At 40.9% G+C, this 19,827-nt stretch overlaps 1 protein-coding gene across 1 annotated transcript in view; it reads right to left on the bottom strand.

Moving 5' to 3' along the window:
• The window catches only part of KCNMB4 (potassium calcium-activated channel subfamily M regulatory beta subunit 4), a 125,019-nt gene that overhangs the window by 52,573 nt on the left and 52,619 nt on the right, over positions 1-19,827 (bottom strand). The window contains exon 2 of the mRNA XM_082256080.1: positions 1,430-1,557. Within this exon, the coding sequence (XP_082112206.1) occupies positions 1,430-1,557 (128 nt within the window). The remainder of the gene's footprint in view (positions 1-1,429; positions 1,558-19,827) is intronic.

Here is a 19,827-nt window from a genome sequence, read left to right on the forward strand (position 1 = left end):
AGGTATTAGGAAAAATACCAGTAACAAAAGTGGAGTATATATTAATGGGTCACTCTGTTGTGGTGTATCCTTTTGTTTTGACAACATTTTATCTGCATCTGTGCACATTTTCAATAAAACACTTGACGATTCTACATTGTGGTTGCACTCTAGTCCCATTTGCACGTAGTAACAGCTTTCCAAGTTGCTTTCTATTACTTAAATAAGATTGTGTGAACTTTCCGTATTGATGAAGAGCTGAACTTGTTTCACATAAAGAATTGTTGCATCTTAGAACAAATGGACTTATATATCATGGAACTAATGTACCAAGGTTAATAAATCAGAGAACCATAGAAATTGCATAGTAATACAACAGCACTGTAGCAACCTCTTGTGCACCTACTGTGGTGTAGGTTTTAGGGCTCGTTCACACTAGCTCAAAATACTGACGTTTATCAAGCGCTCCTATAGCGTTCATGCACGTTAATAGATGTAGTTGATAAGCTTTTAATAAGCATTAAAAAACGCTCCCCCCAAACGCCCTATGTACATTTGCGGCGCAGTGGACAATGGCTTTTGGCTTGTTAAAACCGCACCACAAACGTGTACAATAGCTGGTTGCTAAGGTGAGTGTCAGGAAGCCGGTTGCCGTGTCCTTAATAACCAATGAGTCATCAGCTGTCAGCAGGCTTCTCCGGTGACAGCTGAAAAAAATATAAATAAATAGGCATGGATTCCCCCCCCCCCCCCCCTCCCAGTCCATACCAGGCCCTTTGATCAGAAGGAGGAGAAGATAACATGGGAGGGGCGCGGGATCTGGGGGCTTCCAGACAACGATAAGCCCGATAAGGGTCTGGTATGGATATTTTTTTTTGGGGGGGGGGAGGGATCCACCCTGTTTTTTTTTGTTTTGGTGTAGAGTTTTGCCCTCAAAATCTACATCAGACCGAAGAATCTGGTATGGTCTTGGGGGGTGACCCCACGCCGGTTTTTATTTTTTACTTGTGGTTTTCCTCTTCAAGATCTATGTCAGAAAGGGCCTGGTAGAAACTGGGGGGGAAGCAGAGAGACCCTCACGCCAATTTATTTTTGGATTTTTCAACTGCCGTTTTTTGACTCATCGGTTGTTAAGGCTTCCCGTTCTGCTCTCTAACAACCAGCTAAAATTCTCATTGTATGAACCAGCCGCAACCGCACTGCAAATGTGCCACGACCGTATGCCAGTGTGGTTGTGGTGCAATACTATTGACTTGAATGGGAGGCATTGAAAGGCTTCAAACACCTCCTGACTCGACATGAGGCTTCAATTTTGAAGCAAAGCAACGCTAACGCTTCATGTTTTTATAATGTGAACAGCACTCCATTGTATCATTTGCTTTTAATGCCAGTGTGAACTCCGCCTTAGAGTTATTATGTCTGTAGAGATGTACATAAAGCCATACTGTACCTTCTATGCAGGTTAAAGTAGCAGGTAAATGGCTCAAAGCCAACCTCCTTATTCCAATATTTCTCAAAGCGCAGGACACTCTCCGAATTCTTCTGGTTCTCTCTCTCACACGGAGGGATGTATGAGCACTGTTAAAATAGATTTGAAAACAATTACTTTTCTTCCTACTTCAGTGAACGTGTTCTTTATCTGACATTTTTATTTTATTTTGCAAAGACAAATGAAGCAGAAAAGAGAACAGCAGAAAAACTGAAGAGAGGCAATTTTCTCCTTGATACTGCACCCAACTCTTTTAAAGTTTTAGAGAGGGAAAAATGTGTGCGTGCGTCTGAGGCAGACTCTCCTTTAGGGACAATGCTGTGCCCTGGAGCAGGGCAGGGACGAGCAATGAAAGCTAAGAAGTGGAGAACAGCAAACGGCACAATATTAATGACCACGTTGTAGGTTATTCTACTGACCCATGCACTGTAATCCACACGTTGCACAATATAAGCCTGTCTCCTGCACTGTATATATGCTACGTTGACATTATACTTGTGTCCCCTGGACTTTATATGCTAACTTGTACGATATATACTTAACCCCTGCACTGCATTCATCATGTTGTACGTTACAATCCTGCATTGCATATGCTATGTTGTAGAGTATGCTCCTGAGCCCTACATTACATACACGCTATGTTGACATTATAGTCTGGTCTCCTGCATCGTTTACGCCATGTTGTACGCTATATTAAGCTGTGTGTCTTAACTAGAATTTTAAAGATTTTTGCCACCTACAAAAACATTCAACCTATCAGCAGCCACAACGGGCGTCATAGTACTCAGGAGAATGGTCAATGGACAAAGACCCATTTGTTTGCAGTATAATTTGTGGTTTTTGCCACACTTTAACCCCTCGACACCAACAGTACGCATATATGTGGCCCCACTGGACTGGGCTTTTCCCATGGGGCTGCATATGTGTATCTGTCTTTTTGCTGGGAACACGCCGCACAGCACAGAGACCAGGGTTTCAGCGAGAGCTCCAGGACCCATACTAAACAATTAGGACTTGAAACTCCCAGTTCCAGGTCACCTGATCTCTGTGATAGCCTCCGATTGGCTATCACAATGATCAGTCACTGAAGTCTGGCTCTGTTTCTCTATGAATGGAGAGGAAAGATACATTGCATCTCTCTCCTTGCAGAGAGCGAGGGAAAAACTGTTTAAAAAAAAACCCCACCACAGAAAAAATACCTTTATCAAGGTTTGATCTAGGTCGGTGCCAGGATTAGTGTTTGGGTCAAGGTCAGTATATTCTGGGCAGGATTTTTTATTTTTTCAATTAGTAGCAATGTGTTTTAGGTAGGATAAAAAAAAAAAAAAAAAAAAAAAAGCAAAATTGCATTCTAGGCTGTACTACGGGTACAAACAACAAATAACACACACATATGTGGTATCGCTGGGATCCTCGGGAGCAGGAGATTTTATTTTGGGTTCTTTGGTGGTAGTTTATAGAAGGAACAAGAAATATAGTGCCGGTTCACACTATAGCGAGTGCGCCGATCGCATGTAATTCGGAGCGCACTGCTCCTTCATTACATGCGATCGGAGGTGCGGATGCGAATTCAGCCATACACTTTGTATGGCTGAATTCGCACCAAACACGCACATGACCCTTTTTTCCAGCCGCATCAGGATCGGATCGCACAGTGGTTCACACTTTTGCGATCCGATCCTGTGCGAACTGTCAGATCGCACTGCGATATGCGATCAAACTGGGGGTGTCGTTAACATTTCATTGACACCCCCTGCGTATTGCATATGGCAGTGTGAACTGCCAGATGTGCGTTTGCGATGCGGGAACAGGCTGCGAATTCGCAGCCTTCCCACATCGCACAAGTGTGACCCGACACTTCAGGTTTTAGACCAGTTACCCTTTGATAAAAACAAAAAACAAAAACTAGGAGATATCCATTACCATTTACCACCAAATAAAAGCCCAATTTGTCCTGAAAAAATAAAAAATAAAAAAACACAAGGTATAATCCACCTGGATACACAATGTTGTTGTAATATGTAGAGTTTTACCAACAAATGTCAAAGCGGTGCTTGGGCATTAACATTTATTTAACTCTTAGACATGAAAGGGTTAAATTACACCATACAGACCAAAAGTTGTAGCTAAACAAATACATAAATAATTTTACTAATGAACAATCTTGGCTATGTTTTTTCCTTCTTATGGTAAATCTTACTATATATATATATATATATATATATATATATATATATATATATATATATATATATATATATATATATATATATATATATATATATATATATATATAGCATTTTAAAATTAAAAAAAAATTGCACAATAGGTTAACAGCATGCCTTCTATAGAATTAAGTCCACTTTAACTAAATGCTCCACCCCCTCTACATTGTTCACCTACACCTACGGCTGGACGCACAGCTGGAATTTTGTTTTGCAATGTAGTCAACTATGGTGTTGGAGAGATTTCTTCTTTTTCTGTACTAGTAATGGGGTCAGAGAAAAAATTGGAAATCACCCCACAGGGACACGCAAACCGCAATAATTTTTTTTTTTTTTAAAGTAGAGAACTTTTAAAAAAAAAAAAACTCTTCTTGGGTATTTATTGCTGTCTGTGCCTTCCCGATTCCCTTACTCCTGGTATCACATGGATAAAAGAAAGTTTGGCCAGAGGAGTCAGCCGGTAATGAATTCTTTATGGAAGTTCTATTCTTCCCACTCCATTTCTTAATAAGTAAATAGTTGTGGTTGGGCTATATAGACAAATCTTTATCTGGAGTCTAAGTGCAATCTCCTTGTTCTGGTTGCAAGTGTCTGTCTAAAAGGGGGGAGTTTCATCTCTCTTCTCTCACTTCCGGTTACGTTTAGACAAAAAGCTGCACAAAATTATAACTCCGATTAGTGGATCAATTTTGTGTACTTTCAGTTTTCACCATTTCACAAAAAGGTGCAATTTAAAATGTACAAATATTTGTTATTTATTAACTCAATATAGTTTTAGCCTTTATATTTAATAGTACATTTTGCCATGTATGAATCCATCCAAATAATGATTTTCATGTATTTTAGCGAAAATATTGGTTTGATAAACATTTGCACAAATATCACAGTGCCTTAAAAATCAGTAGAACCTTCTTTTCATTCCACTGGCCATGTGCTTTCAGAAAATATATGGTTTGGGGGGTCTTTTACAAACTCTGAAAGCTGTAAGGGAAAAAGGAAAACCTCCAGATTTTTAGAGAAATTTTTTGCGTACCTCAATTTTCACTATAGCTCAAAAAGTTGCAATTTAAAATTTACAAATATTTGTTATTTTTTATTAATTCAAGACAGGTTTAGATTTTATATTTAGAAGGAACTTGGCAGGATTTTTTTAAAAAAAATATGCGTTGTTTGTACCTACTAATAATGATTTTAGAGAATTTTTTGCGAAAATATTGTTTTGGTAAACCTTTGCGCAAATATCGTAGGGCCTTAAAAATCAGTAGTACCTTCCATTTATTCTACTGTCCCTTTGCTTTCAGAAAATGTATAGTTTGGGGGGAGGGGGGTCTTTTAAAACTCAAAGCAAAAAATGAAACCTCCAGATTTTTAGAGAAATTTGGTTATTTATAGTTGTGTATGTTCAGTTTTCACCATTTTGCAAAAAAGGTCAAATTTAAAAATTACAAATATTTGTTATTTATTAGCTCAATACAGGTTAAGCTTTTTTTTATTTAGTAGGAATTTTGTAAGATTTGCTCTGTTTATATCTACTAAAAATGATTTTAGAGAATTTTTAGCGAATATATAGTTTTGATAAACATTTGCACAAATATCGCAGGGCATTAAAATCAGCAGCACCTTCTTTTTTATTCTACAGGTCATGTGCTTACAGAAAATATATGGTTTGGAGGGTCTTAAACTCTGAAAGCTGTAAAAGAACAATGAAAACCTTTAGATTTTTAGAGAATTTTGGATATTTCCATTTTTGCATATGTTCGATTTTCACCATTTCACAAAAAGACACACAATCTAAAATTTACAAAATAGTGGTTATTTATTAACTCAATACAGAGTAGCTTTTATATTTAGTATTTTGTGTGGGCTGTGTTTGTCTGTTAATTTTCAGCTAAAGATGGAAAATGGTATAACTTTTTTTTTCCCAAACTATTCACCCAAAAAAAAAAAAAGCAGACACAGTGATGTGGATTGTCTCTGGATAATTTGCGTTTTCCCCAGGAGCTAAAAGCACCAATGTGGCCTCAGCTGTTCTGTTTTTTTCACTCTGTAATAATATACAGTGTTATCTGCAACACAATCAGTGTAGTATTAAAGATAGCATCTAGAGACCTGCAACATTTAATACTGATCCTCCGCCGCACAGCAAGGCTATCTCTATGTTATCTCGAAGGAACAAGATAATCTACAGTAATAACCAACAAAACAAGCCCTCATTGCAATTGCCCGGGTTTGGTTCATACATGAATACGAACTAAATAAAATATAAGAAAGAAAAAAAATGAACATACACAAAAACATCTTAATATAAAATGATAATTTCATGAATATTTTTATTTTCTCAAAAAATTATAAAAAAGGAAGACAAACCCACAGAAGAGTTTATATAGGTGTAGAATATATGGTTCAGCTTGGTGGCCTGTGTCAATTAAAAAATGATTGTTACAAAAAGTATTGTGTACATTTAAATAAAACTTTGAGCTGTTTCCGACTTCAAGGCTGGAATTACGCTATTGTGTTGCAATGTGCGTTACAGCAAAACGCCTCAATGCATATTATTCTGAATGATACCTCAATGCACCTGCATTGAAGACCACTACAATGCATGGCAACGTGTTAGAGGTGGACTGATCAGTTTTTGATGTGCTTTGTACAGCTTAAAGAGCCCTTTCAAAGCTCAGCACACCTGCAGTGTGAAGGAGTCCCATTGAATTTGAAGGGATACATTTTTCATGAATTTTCTTCTGCTTTTTAAACCCCAAAAGCACATCAAAAAATGATCAAGGATTTTTCTTTCTGCAATAAAACACAGCGAATAAATAAAAAAAAAAATAAAAAGTTTAGGCCAATATGTATTCTGCTACATATTTTTTGTAAAAAAAAAAAAAAAAAAAATCCCAACAAGTGTACATTGATTGGTTTGCGCAAAAGTTATAGCATCTACAAACTATGCAATATTTTTATAGCATTTTTATTTACTTATTTACTAGTAATGGCGGGGATCAGCGATTTTTAGCGGGACAGCAACATTGCAGGGGACAAATTAGACATCTGACATTGACACTTTTTGGAGGACCAGTGATCAGTGCTAAAAAAAAAAAAAAAAAAAAAAAAAAAAAAAACACACGACACATTCAGGGAAGGGTTTAACGTCAAGGTGATCAAAGGGTTAAGTGTCCCCAAAGGGTGCTTGCTAACTGTGTGTGAGGGTTGCTCCGACTGGAGGAAGACAGAAATCTTGTGTTCTTACTAGGCAGGAACAAGGATGTCTGTCTTCCTTCAGGCAGATCACCATTCTGACAGGGTTTAAATAGGCAGATCGCCGTTCTCCTGGGAACGATTGCGGGTGGCCGGCGAACATTCCCGCCGGACCGGGTGAATGACATCCCCGCTAGCCAATTGCGCCATCTAGTGACTATTGAAGAAACGACGTACAGGTATGTCATTTCGCGCAATAGAGCCACACTGCTGCAGTATATACACGGCAGGCAGTCGGCAAGTGGTTAAAGTTTCCGTAAAAATGCTTCAGCACTTGACACTAGGTTTTCCATTATATTCAATGGTGCCCATTCACACCTGAGCATAGTGTTGCTTGAAGCTTGTCTTTCGAAAAAGTTAATTTGCTTCTTTTGGAGCAGAAGTCACATGTTTTGGCACCAATACACTTCAATGGGAGCACCTAAAAAACATGCATTTCCTTGGCTAGTAACCAGCTTTCTGTTGGCTAAAAGGGAAAAAAAGTGCTCTAGCTTAAAACTTCTGTAAAAACAGAAAATTTACTGTCAAGTACTTATCTTAATTTTCCTTTCCTGATGGACTCCATGGCAGCATACATCAGGAAAGGAAAATTATGGTAAGTATTTGATAGTAAATTTTCAGTTTTCCTGACAGACTTCCATGACAGCATACATTTGGGAATTAACTAGCCAAAAAAACAAGGGTGGGATGTTGACTAAAGAAGGGTTTAAATCATAGCCAACAAACCCTATGGATAGATATTGACAGCATAAAGGAAGTTAGCTACACCCTTGAAAAAGCCAGAACAGCTTTAACGGAAGAGGTCATTCTCCAACTATTCCTGGTGCCCTTTCACTGGGAGTCCATGAAGCCTACACATTTCTGGATGAGTGTGTGGTGACTGCTTCCATAGGAACCAAGCCCTAGGCTTTATAAGATTAAGGACTAGCTGGAATGAGCCATCCAGCAGCGATTCTGCAAGAGTGAGTGACAAATTGCTCCTAAAACTGAGTAAACAGTAGCTTGAGAGCATGCTCGAAAAATTCCAGTATCCATGGGATGGAACCAGTTAGTTATTCTTGGTAGTCCTGTTTATGGGAGGAACAAATCCTATGTTCTCATAGAATGACAAAGCCACCTCAGATTGCTGCCCAGTGTGGATATAAAACACTACCCATACTGGGCAGAAAGCCACAAGGATCCCTCTCTTCTACCCATACTGGGCAGAAAGCCACAAGGATCCCTCTCTTCACAAGGCCCGGATCCCGGCAAATCTCCTGAATGAGGAAAATAACCCATAGAAAGGCTGCCTTCATGACTGGGACTTTACTCAAAACTGAACTGAAAGATTCCATCTGGAGCAGCTGTCAAGGGGCCTTAAGAGCCCCGATTCTGGCCAAGCTTCCTGCTGAGGATGTACACCTAGAGTGATTGACATCATGGCTCAATCCTTACTCCAACTGGACTACATGGGATCCCATCTGGAGCTGTAAGTCACCAAAGGATCCTTCCTAACCCAAAGCTGTGATCTTGGCAAACATTCCTGGCTGAAGAGATGGCCCTTAGAGTGCATGTCTTTATAGCTCAGTCTTTACCCAGGCTGGGCTGCAATAAGTGCTCATCTGGAGTCAGCAAGGAAATCCAGAGCGAGAAGTAAACCCTGCCTAGAGAGTCTTGGTTCTCCAAGTCTCAGATGCAGCCCCCATCAAAGTATTGGATGAGTAAGGGATAGTCCACCCAGGAGACAGACTGACATGACAGACTGCAAAAATCTGCCCTAAGAGAGCCTAAGGACCAGTTAAAATCCAGAATGCACCTGACCAGAGGACTGAAGCAAAAAACAAAAAGCAATCTAAACTGAACAAGCTCTATTCAAAGCCTTTTTGTAGGATTTATAGAGAGTTTAGCTTAGAGAAACAACAAAAGCCAAGCCTAAACAGCCTCTTCCTGCCAGGATGAGAAAGTGGAAGAGACGAACAAAAGGTGGAATATTGCGCTCTACGACAAGAGATCTCATCCGAGAGAAAAGGACTTCAATCTGATACCCCAGTATCAAAGGCAGGAACCCAGGCCTGTTTGGCCAATAGGGAATTACTGTAAATATGGCCATGGTCAAGGCTACAGACCCCCCCCCCCCCCAGAAAAAACAAAAAAAACTGTACATGGATCAAACTAGAAAGCATTATAGGTTGTGAGACCTTTCCTGATCTGAAACAGCATTTGCACCCAGGGCTTGGCCCAGGCCCCTAGAGAAAAGCTTTCCAGCTTGTAACAGTAAGGAGATGGTACCAGATCTAACTCTGAAATCTTGACCAGAGCTAAAATTCACTTGGAGGGACCTGCATGTAGGAACCACTTATTGCCCTAATGGGCCATAGAATATTGATCCTTCCCAGAAATTATATGTAGATTTAAAAACAAGATAAGGAAGATTCTACTCCACCCCGATCACAGTCATCTCTACCTCATCCCAGTGGACTGACCCTGCAGGTTCTGACCTGCCTTCTGATGTAGAACAGCATTGTGAAGTTGTTCAGCCTCAATGGAGACTAAAAAGCCTGCTGTCAGGTAACAGAAGTCAAAGGGAGCATGAAAAATCCAGTCACAAAACAAGCATGTTCAAAACTAACTTCCAAAAACAGAGTTCTACTGGCAAAACAACTTCCTGACAGGGGAGTTTCACTGGCAATACCTCAGCAGCATAGAAGATTTATTAAAGTGCCAGCACCCACGGGTTCATATGCCTGTTTGCAAGACATGAATCACTGGGTGCATTATCAACATTGCAGGAATTTTAGGACAGGAGGCCTTTTCCATTGAGCACACCTCAATATAGGGATGGGAGAGACCATGGTCCTGATCATCAGGTATTGAGAGGCTGACAGGTGAAGAGAGCAAAGTCAGGAATAACCAGCATCCTACCACCAGTATGCTCTAGTGGCAACAACTATGTATCCTGAACCATGATGGATTAAGCTCTCAGATACACATGGATATGCATAAGAGTTAAAGACCCTTTCTGAAACGCTAGCCAGCCAATCTCTTGTAGGGTTCTGAGAACTCCCTTCCCATACTTGACAGGAATTCCTGTCTAGAGGAGGAGTGGATCGAGAACCCAACCAGTAGACATATGCTGCATGGCGCCCTTATCCATGTAGAAACAGTGGTATGTCAGAAGAAATGGGCATCCCTCTGAGCAACAATAGTACTCCTCTTAAAATATCACATCTGCCAGAATTGGAATTGCCGTCCCTAGAGACAGTAAGAACCACGCTGGCTAGCAGAACTTGCTTATTGTTGCTGGAGCAAAGGATCGCTCCTGGCACAGTCAGAGGCTTGAAAGTGGCTGATTAACCAACATGGCTGGAAGTGCTTTACCTGAAGGTCTAACCGTCGGAGACCAAAGCTGCATCTTCCTATAAGAAGAGGAGCAACCAGGTACCCATAAGATACGCATGGGTGGCACAAATATGAAAAAGACCAGTAAGCAACCACTGCCCCAGAAGTGGAGCTCTTTGATTAAAATACTTGGTTGAGGACTCTCTCCTCAATTCTTTCTGGACGCCAGGCCAGGCAAAGTCAGTTAGACACTGACTTTAGAACTGCAGTCCTCTTTGATTAAGCAGACATGTACTCTGAGGGAAGGAGACCAGACTAAACACAGCTCTTAGCTGTCAAATGAAGCTAGCCCTTGAAGGGGGCTGTTTAGACTCACAATGCAGACAAGATTGTCTCACTTGTAGAATTATTCCCAGCTTTTTGCTATCAAATGAAGCTAGCCCTTTAGGGGGGTTGTTTAGACTCTTGCAATGCTGACAAAAATGGAATGGAATCATCTCCAGCTATTTAACGTCAAGATAAAGCTAGCCCCTGAAGGGGGGGGGGGGGGGGAATAAACTCTTGCAATGCAGACCAGATTGTCTCACTTGTCAGTATTATTTAGGATAGAATATTCTTCACCAAACATCCACTGCATCACAAGAAGACGCTACACCCCCCAAGGACACAACCAATCATCCTGATTGAGCGAGTATACCCCTAAAGGACACAGCATCCTCCAATGACAACTCAATGTATACAGCTAAGCTCATAAAGGCAACATCAACCAAACAGGTGACTCATTATGCTGCAAAAGCTCCCCCCCCCCCATAAGTGCACTGCAAGGTGCTGACCACAAAGACATTCTGCTGTTCACTTTGCATCCCTCTTCAAGAATGATCTTCTAGCTTAAACATCATAGTAAAAAAAGGCAATGCACTCGGAGGTGTTAAAACCCTTGCATTGCAGGTACCTCTGCCATTTTAGGCATCCTAAGAAAAGAGGTACAAAAAAAAAAAAAAAAACACACCTGCTCAAAGATCTTTCTCAGCTGCATATTCCTTTTAGTAATTGTTTGAAGAGAGTTAAATTGGCCAATTGACTGGCCCTGCAGGGTAAAGCTTGACCTTGTCAGAGTAGAGAATCTTTCCACAGGGAGAGTTGTAGCAGACTCCTTTAGAGAGCGTCTTGACTACCCGTGGCAACCTGATGGTCGCGGTCATCTTGCTCCCTGGATGCTTGAACATGGCAGGAAATTCATACAGTGTTTTTCCAGTCAAGGCATGAGCAGCAAAGGCCCAGTTTATGGTGTGCATAATACATGTAGATCTGGAGACGCTTAACCGCAAGTGTCCATTAGTCAGCTTTTCATACACTAGCTTTAAGAGACCCGCAGAAGGACTGACAATCCAGGAACAGTATCAGTAAGGAAGACACTGCCCTCCTCAAACTATACCCTGCATAGGGCAGACAAGGCATAGAGGTATAAGGCTGCAGAAGTAAAACAAAATGTAAACAAGTTTAAAGGGAGAACTCCACATTGTTAAGAAAATAAATGTTATAACATGTACAATTGCTAATTATGCCAAGCAGTAATTTATTAAAATAACCTTCCCAATACAAACTGCAGCTGCTGAAGTGAAGATGTTCAGAGACAAAAGTAACACTTGTTTGTTTGCTAGGTGAGAGGGTTAACCACTGCTAAAAGGAATACTACCACAGCATTCAACCCAAAGAAAAACCTTGCTAAAACAAACAGATATCTGTTCAGGACAGAAAGCAACTGCACCAAACTTTAATAAAAATGCTATAAAAACGCACATTAGAGCATAGACCTCTCCATACATGTTGGTTATTTATTTTTCTTTACATACACAAGTGAAGTTACTCCCTAGCTGCCCGCAAGGCATCTGGTCCCTTCTGGTGATCTCAAGCCAAACATACTCCTGTATCCTGGACCTCGTCCACAGAGCAAACGATGCATCCACAGATCCCAGGAACAGCAGAGCACACCATTATGCTGGGCACACTTTAGTGGTCCCGCTTTTAGCAGGGCATGATCCGACCTAGCGCAATTGCTCACCATTGACAGAGATTTCGATATTACAGGTGTCCCTCTTCTGAACCCTGCTGTTAGCTGGGCATTTTGATGACTACTGGGGCCATCCTGGAACTTCTGGACACCACAAGATGCTCCCAATATCCGCACGGCTGTCCTGCGTGAGACACCAGTCACCACGTCTTCCAAAAGGTAGGAAACTGCATACAAAATGGTCCCAAGGAGAGTGGGGTCCCAAGGGAGGTAGGAGCGAGGGCGGGGCAATCCAAATGTATGCTGCCATGTAAGTCTGTCAGGAAAGTGCCTGTACAGAAGCAAAAAAAAAAAAAAAAAAAAAGACTAGAAAGTGACCATACAAAACTCTGCTCAAGTGTAAAGTGACTTGCAGATTGCTAATAGTCAGGATTCTTCTGCAATAAAAAGCTTGCCTTCTTACAATTTTTTTTTTTTTAAAGTTTAGTTCTACTTTGAATTTCCCCTTACTTTTTGTCCTGTCTGACTCCCAAGGTACTAAACGTCTTTAGGGTTCATGTGGTTGGTAAATATAAAGCCTGATAATTTTTGTGAGGTCAGTCTGAACATACACTATATTGTCAAAAGTATTGGGACACACACATGAACTTTAATGGCATCTTAGTCCGTAGGTTTAAATATTGGGTTGGCTCACCCTTTGCAGCTACACCAGCTTCAACTCTTCTGGGAAGGCTGTCCATAAGGTTTAGGAGTACCTATGGGAGTGTTTGGCCGTTCTTCCAGAAGAGCATTTGTGAGGTTAGGCACTGATGTTTGATGAGAAGGCCTGGCTCGCAGTCTCCGCTCCAATTCATCCCAAAGGTGTTCTGTCTGTTTGAGGTCAGGACTCTGTGCAGGTCAGTCACATTCCTCCACGTCTTTCTGGACCTTGCTTTGTGCACTGGTCCAAATCATTTGGTGGAAGGGGGATTGTGATGTGGAGTTGTTTTTCAGTGGTTGGGTTTGGCTCCTTAATTCCAGTGAAGGAAAATCTAAAGGCGTCAGCAGACCAAGACATTTTGCACAATATCATGCTCCCTACTTTGTGGGAACAGTTTGGGGATGGCCCCTTTCTGTTCCATCATGACTGAGCACCAATGCACAAAGCAAGGTCCATAAAGACATGGATGAGCGAGTTTGGAATGGAGGAACTTGACTGGCCTGCACAGTCCTGACCTTAACCCAATAGAACACCTTTGGGGTGAATTAGAGCAGAGACTCCCTCGTCCAACATCAGTGCCTGACCTCACAAATGCGCTTCTGGAAGAATGGTCAAACATTCCCACAGACACCCTCCTAAATCTTGCTGACGGCCTTCCCAGAAGAGTTGAAGCTGTTATAGCTGCAAAGGGTGGGCCAACTCAATATTGAACTCTACAGACTAAGACGCCAATAAAGTTCATGTGCGTGAAATGGCAGGCGCCCCAATACGTTTGACAATATAGTGTATGTTAAAAACAAAAAAAAAAAAAAGGTACATCTGGGCAACCAATGGGTCTGTGTGGGCATGCAGAGAGGAACCCAGGACCGAGAAAAAGAGAGATTATAACCAATACTGGCATTTTTTTGAGCTATGATATACTATGGAGAAGAAATTCTAGGTTAAAGCAAATTTTGAATTTTATTTAGGATAAACAGAAGAGCATTTATTTGACGTTTCATTTTCTAACGTAAGCTAAAATATGCATCTAATGTGGACGGAGCAAACCCACTTTCCTTTCTTTTTCTTTATACACAAATTATTAGTAAAATCTGCCCATCTGTCATAATGTGGCCTTGGAGCCATGCAGTATATGGAAGGTTAATCAAAGCTGTTAGATTAAAATGAATATTCATTAGAATGAGTGGAGCCAATGTTCTGTCTCTGAAAAGGATAAAAGGAATATCTTCTTGGAATAACACAGCTTTGGTGACTCAGAAATACGCAAAAGCTTTCCGAACTAATAGCTATTAGGTAAACATGGATACGCATGTGTACTATTAAAAAGTTATCTACACATACATTTTTTTTTAATATTTATACTGCAAAATTATCATCATTAAGAAGATTTTGCATTACCGCCCTCCACCTTCACCGTTTCAACTTTTTATTCTTACTAATACATTGAGACAACAATGTCAACTTGACCTAAATCAAGCATATTTTAAATTATACTTTACTGATTTAAACGTTTTGCTTGTTTGCTTCATTTAAAGTGGATATAGTATCAGATACATTTTAATTCAGGTTAAAGCGGTAGTGTACTCCGCTTTTTAAATTTTACCTACAGGTAAGCCTATAAAGCTTACCTGTAGGTAAAATTAATATCTCCTAAACCTGCACAGTTTAGGAGATATTCACCCTGCATGCAGCCGCTGACACCAGCGGCACATGCACTCTGAAGGTCCAGCTCCCTTAGCGGTGTCTGGGCGACCGTGTCGGGGCTTCTTTCTAAGGTAAGTATATCATGTGCTAGTATGCAGTGCATACTAGCACATTATGCCATTGTCTTGCAGGGTTTTTTTTTTTCCCGGTACGGGGATACTACTGCTTTAAGTAATACATGTGCAACAATTGCAGATATTCATTTCGGACAATGGCTAACCCTTCTTTTTATCCACAGAAGGCCAGTGTCATTTTTGTTCAGGAACAGCATCTATTTCCCAAAGTGAAATGATGGCCCAGGGATGATACAACCATGTAAATCTGGGTGCAAGCACAGTAGTTCTTATGTACTTGGCTGTGTGTGTATATATAAATATAATATAATATAATATAAATAAGCCTCCTACTGACGTTTCTTACTTGAGAGTATTTAAGAAAACTGACATTATTGGTGCCAAAGGATCCACTAGACAACACTAATAAAATTATACAGAATTTATACAAGTAATAGAAGCAATATAAAGAAACATACTGAGGTTAGTTAAAAACTGCCTAATGACCATACTTTTGTACTGTATAACTCGCTCATGCTACTATGCCCACACCAAGTATGTACACCATACAACACACATACAGAGAGGTTACCTTCAGCATAGAGTTCTCATCAGCCTCAAATGAAGGCCTCGTATCAATGATGGCATATCCAAGGGGACCGTGTTATTCTCCGTATAACCCCATATTGTTTCTGTGCAGCTGCATTGTAAAACAAAAAAAAGGTGCAGGCACCTTTTTCCTGGAGGAAACACCAGTACAGTAACCCGTTCAAATAAAGTGGGCTGCTCTGCCAGAGCAAGAATGACACGTAGAATCGCTTAGAAGTGAACCTAACCTTATGCTGGCCATAGACTATATGAAAAATCATTCAAACTCATTGTCGAAAAATACTCAGCCGTGAGAGCAGACGATCGTGCCATGATGTAATGACCGAATTTTGTGTGCAGCTCTCAGCCCCTCCCCCCCCCCCCAATAAATATCTGAGCCCAAGCTTGATCCAGTGATGTGCACAAGAGCAGCTGCTCTCTAGATTCTTTCCCTCCTCAATGGCTCAGAATACTGTCAATTACAACCAGGGAGGCAGGGACGGGGCTGAGCTGTACATTGACACAGAGCGGAGCTTGGGAGGGAGCACACACACGAGTGCCCGCATAGCAATTGAATTGCTATAGGAGCACTCAGCTGGAGCCCAGGGCACTGGCAGGGGACCAGAGAAGAGGAGGAACAGGGCTGCTCAGTGCAAAGCCATTGCATAGTGCAAGTATAACATGTTTGTTCTTTTTCAAATTTTCCTTATCACTTATGTGTGAGAGGCAACAGAAAGCCCTGAGACAGTGTTCCAGCATCACTAATTAACAGATCACAGGGAACGATGCACCACTGAACTACTCGGTAGGTAGACACACATACATACATATGCAGTGGGTACGGAAAGTATTCAGACCCCCTTAAATTTTTCACTCTTTGTTATATTGCAGCCATTAGCTAAAATCATTTAAGTTCATTCTTCTTCCTCATGAATGTACACATAGCACCCCATACTGACAGAAAAACACAGAATTGACGACATTGTTGCAGATTTATTAAAAAAGAAAAACTGAAATATCACATGGTCCTAAGTATTCAGACCCTTTGCTGTGACACTCATATATATTTAACTCAGGTGCTTTCCATTTTTTCTGATCATCCTTGAGATGGTTCTACACCTTCATTTGAGTCCAGCTGTGTTTGATTATACTGATTGGACTTGATTAGGAAAGCCACACACCTGTCTATACAAGACCTTCCAGATCACAATGCATGTCAGAGCAAATGAGAATCATGAGGTCAAAGGAACTGCCTGAAGAGCTCAGAGACAGAATTGTGGCAAGGCACAGATCTGGCCAAGGTTACAAAAAGATTTCTGCTGCACTTAAGGTTCCTAAGAGCACAGTGGCCTCCATAATCCTCAAATGTAAGACGTTTGGGACGACCAGAACCCTTCCTAGAGCTGGCCGTCTGGCCAAACTGAGCTATCGGGGGAGAAGAGCCTTGGTGAGAGAGGTAAAGAAGAACCCAAAGATCACTGTGGCTGAGCTCCAGAGATGCAGTAAAGAGATGGGAGAAAGTTGTAGAAAGTCAACCATCACTGCAGCCCTCCACCAGTTGGGGCTTTATGGCAGAGTGGCCCGACCGAAGCCTCTCCTCAGTGTAAGACACATGAAAGCCCGCATGGAGTTTGCTAAAAAAAACACCTGAAGGACTCCAAGATGGTGAGAAATAAGATTCTCTGGTCTGATGAGACCAAAATAGAACTTTTTGGCCTTAATTCTAAGCGGTATGTGTGGAGAAAACCAGGCACTGCTCATCACCTGTCCAATACAGTCCCAACAGTGAAGCATGGTGGTGGCAGCATCATGCTGTGGGGGCGTTTTTCAGCTGCAGGGACAGGACGACTGGTTGCAATCGAGGGAAAGATGAATGCGGCCAAGTACAGGGATATCCTGGACAAAAACCTTCTCCAGAGTGCTCTGGACCTCAGACTGGGCCGAAGGTTTACCTTCCAACAAGACAATGACCCTAAGCACACAGCTAAAATAACGAAGGAGTGGCTTCACAACAACTCCGTGACTGTTCTTGAATGGCCCAGCCAGAGCCCTGACTTAAACCCAATTGAGCATCTCTGGAGAGACCTAAAAATGGCTGTCCACCAACGTTTACCATCCAACCTGACAGAACTGGAGAGGATCTGCAAGGAGGAATGGCAGAGGATCCCCAAATCCAGGTGTGAAAAGACTTGTTGCATCTTTCCCAAAAAGACTCCTGGCTGTATTAGATCAAAAGGGGGCTTCTACTAAATACTGAGCAAAGGGTCTGAATACTTAGGACCATGTGATATTTCAGTTTTTCTTTTTTAATAAATCTGCAACAATGTCAACAATTCTGTGTTTTTCTGTCAGTATGGGGAGCTGTGTGTACATTCATGAGGAAGAAGAATGAACTTAAATGATTTTAGCAAATGGCTGCAATATAACAAAGAGTGAAAAATTTAAGCGGGTCTGAATACTTTCCGTACCCACTGTATATATACACACACACACACACACACACACACACATACATATACGATCACTTGGTCCTCCAGTCAAACGTTTTGGCTATACAACACTTCAGTTTAAAACTGAACATCTCAATCGCAATCAATTGCTCTGGATACATTTTAGTACAAGTCAGAACATAAATAACTTTATTTTTCATGTGGTTTACATCATCGCAATGCTCCGCCTCTTCTGGTTAAAACATGAAGGGCCAAGAGAGTTGAATCACATACAGCAGTAAAGTCACCCACCAGTGTCCACTACTGTAGGCATTATTGGCAGGGGACAGATTTCAGGCCCACCGACCTTCTCAATTTCTATAGAATAGTGCAAACCATTAAACCAGAGTCTAAAGCTCTCCCCCAACTAGGTCTGTATGACCCATATTGGCAATATATATCCATTAAAATATGCATGCAAGTATTTGGCATTTTGCAGAGTAGAGTAGAGGCTGGCCAGATTGGGATCACTTTGACAAAGTTGGCCAGCTTGAAAATGTATTGCAATATATGTGAGCCAAAAATCTCTGTTTTTATTCAAACATTTGCTAGAGATATGTAAGGGTGTATATCAGTGTGCCAAGGTTTAATTCACAATCTTTTGTTCATGCCCACCAGCTGCTGATTTACACAGAGAAACTGCAGCATGTGGTCATGTGACTGCTTAGAAAAAAAAATTTAAAAAAAAAAGGTCTTTACTTTGTGATTTATGCTAAAATATATGTGGGATAATGGTGAAGTAGCATTTAAAAGGGTGGGGTATTGTATAGCCTTAACTTCTAATTTAAAGAAAAGGACTTTCTATTGTTGAAGGTATTCCATTTAAAAGACTGTCCTAGAAATATACACAAATACACAAAATAGTAACTAGTCAGTAATCTTATGCAAGACTTTAAACATTCATGGCTAAAGCCCTTGTGTTTGAAGAAACAATAGTTGTGAATATTAATTTGGAAAATTAATAAAATATACATTTTATTGTAACAAAAAAAAAAAATCAGCCTTAGGGCAATGCTGACAAATGCCTTAAGTACCCAACAGGTAAGGTTTAAGAAATTCTTCCGCCAGAATGGCAATTACCAAACCTTTTTATTCAAGGGAACATGCAAGCAGAACCGTAAAGGCAGAATGGCTGGCAGTGCTTAGCTGCAACTGTCCTTGGGTAAGAAATAGCATGAGTACAGCAGTTAGCACTCTCCAGAGCGTCTTTATCACACACACAATGGGACAAGACCTCAACCTTTCTGTATTTCGGCCAATCCTCACCTTAGTCAAAGCAGTTCTGTCTCATTTATCTGATACAGGAACTTAAAGCCCAAGTCTACCTTTTTTTTTTTTTTTAAAAAACACACACTTGGATATTTAAAAAAAAAAATAAATAAAAATAAGCAGTTTTGACTGCAATATTCAATAACTTCAAATTCAATCTGCAATTGTCACTAGTAATTCCTCTTTGCTATATGATGCCCTTAGAATGGCATTATACAGAGGGGCAGGGAATTAAAGTTTCATGATGAGGCACAGACCTTCGAGTTGAGCTTGAACCCCTCCACCCCCCCCCCCCCCCCAAAAAAAAAAAAAAAAAAAAAAAAAAAAAAAAAAAACTGACCCTGACCTTGACACAAACCCTAACTCTGGCACTGACCTAGATCAAACCTTGATCTAGGTTTTTTGTTTTGTTTTTTTTTTTTTAAACATACAATGTATCTCTCTTCTCCATTTACAGAAAAAGAAAACACAGGGGAGGGCTTCCAGTGTCTGATCACTGTGATAGCCAATCAGAGGCTATTACAGCAGTTCGGTGACCCATAATCTCGAGTTCTGGGTCCCGATCGTTAGTACAGGGCCCGGCGCTCCCAGCACAAAGGGAGGTATGCAAATATGTGACCCCCATGGCAAAAAGCCCACTGCAGTGGGGCCACATATTTGTGTGATGTCAGTGTGAAGCAGCCCTCTCAGTGCCCCCCTAATACCTAAGCCCAATCCTGATCCAGCGATGTGCACAAGAGCCGAGGC

This window comes from Pelophylax lessonae, assembly GCF_965119305.1.
Source record: "Pelophylax lessonae genome assembly, chromosome: 4".
NCBI classification, from domain to species: Eukaryota; Metazoa; Chordata; class Amphibia; order Anura; family Ranidae; genus Pelophylax; species Pelophylax lessonae.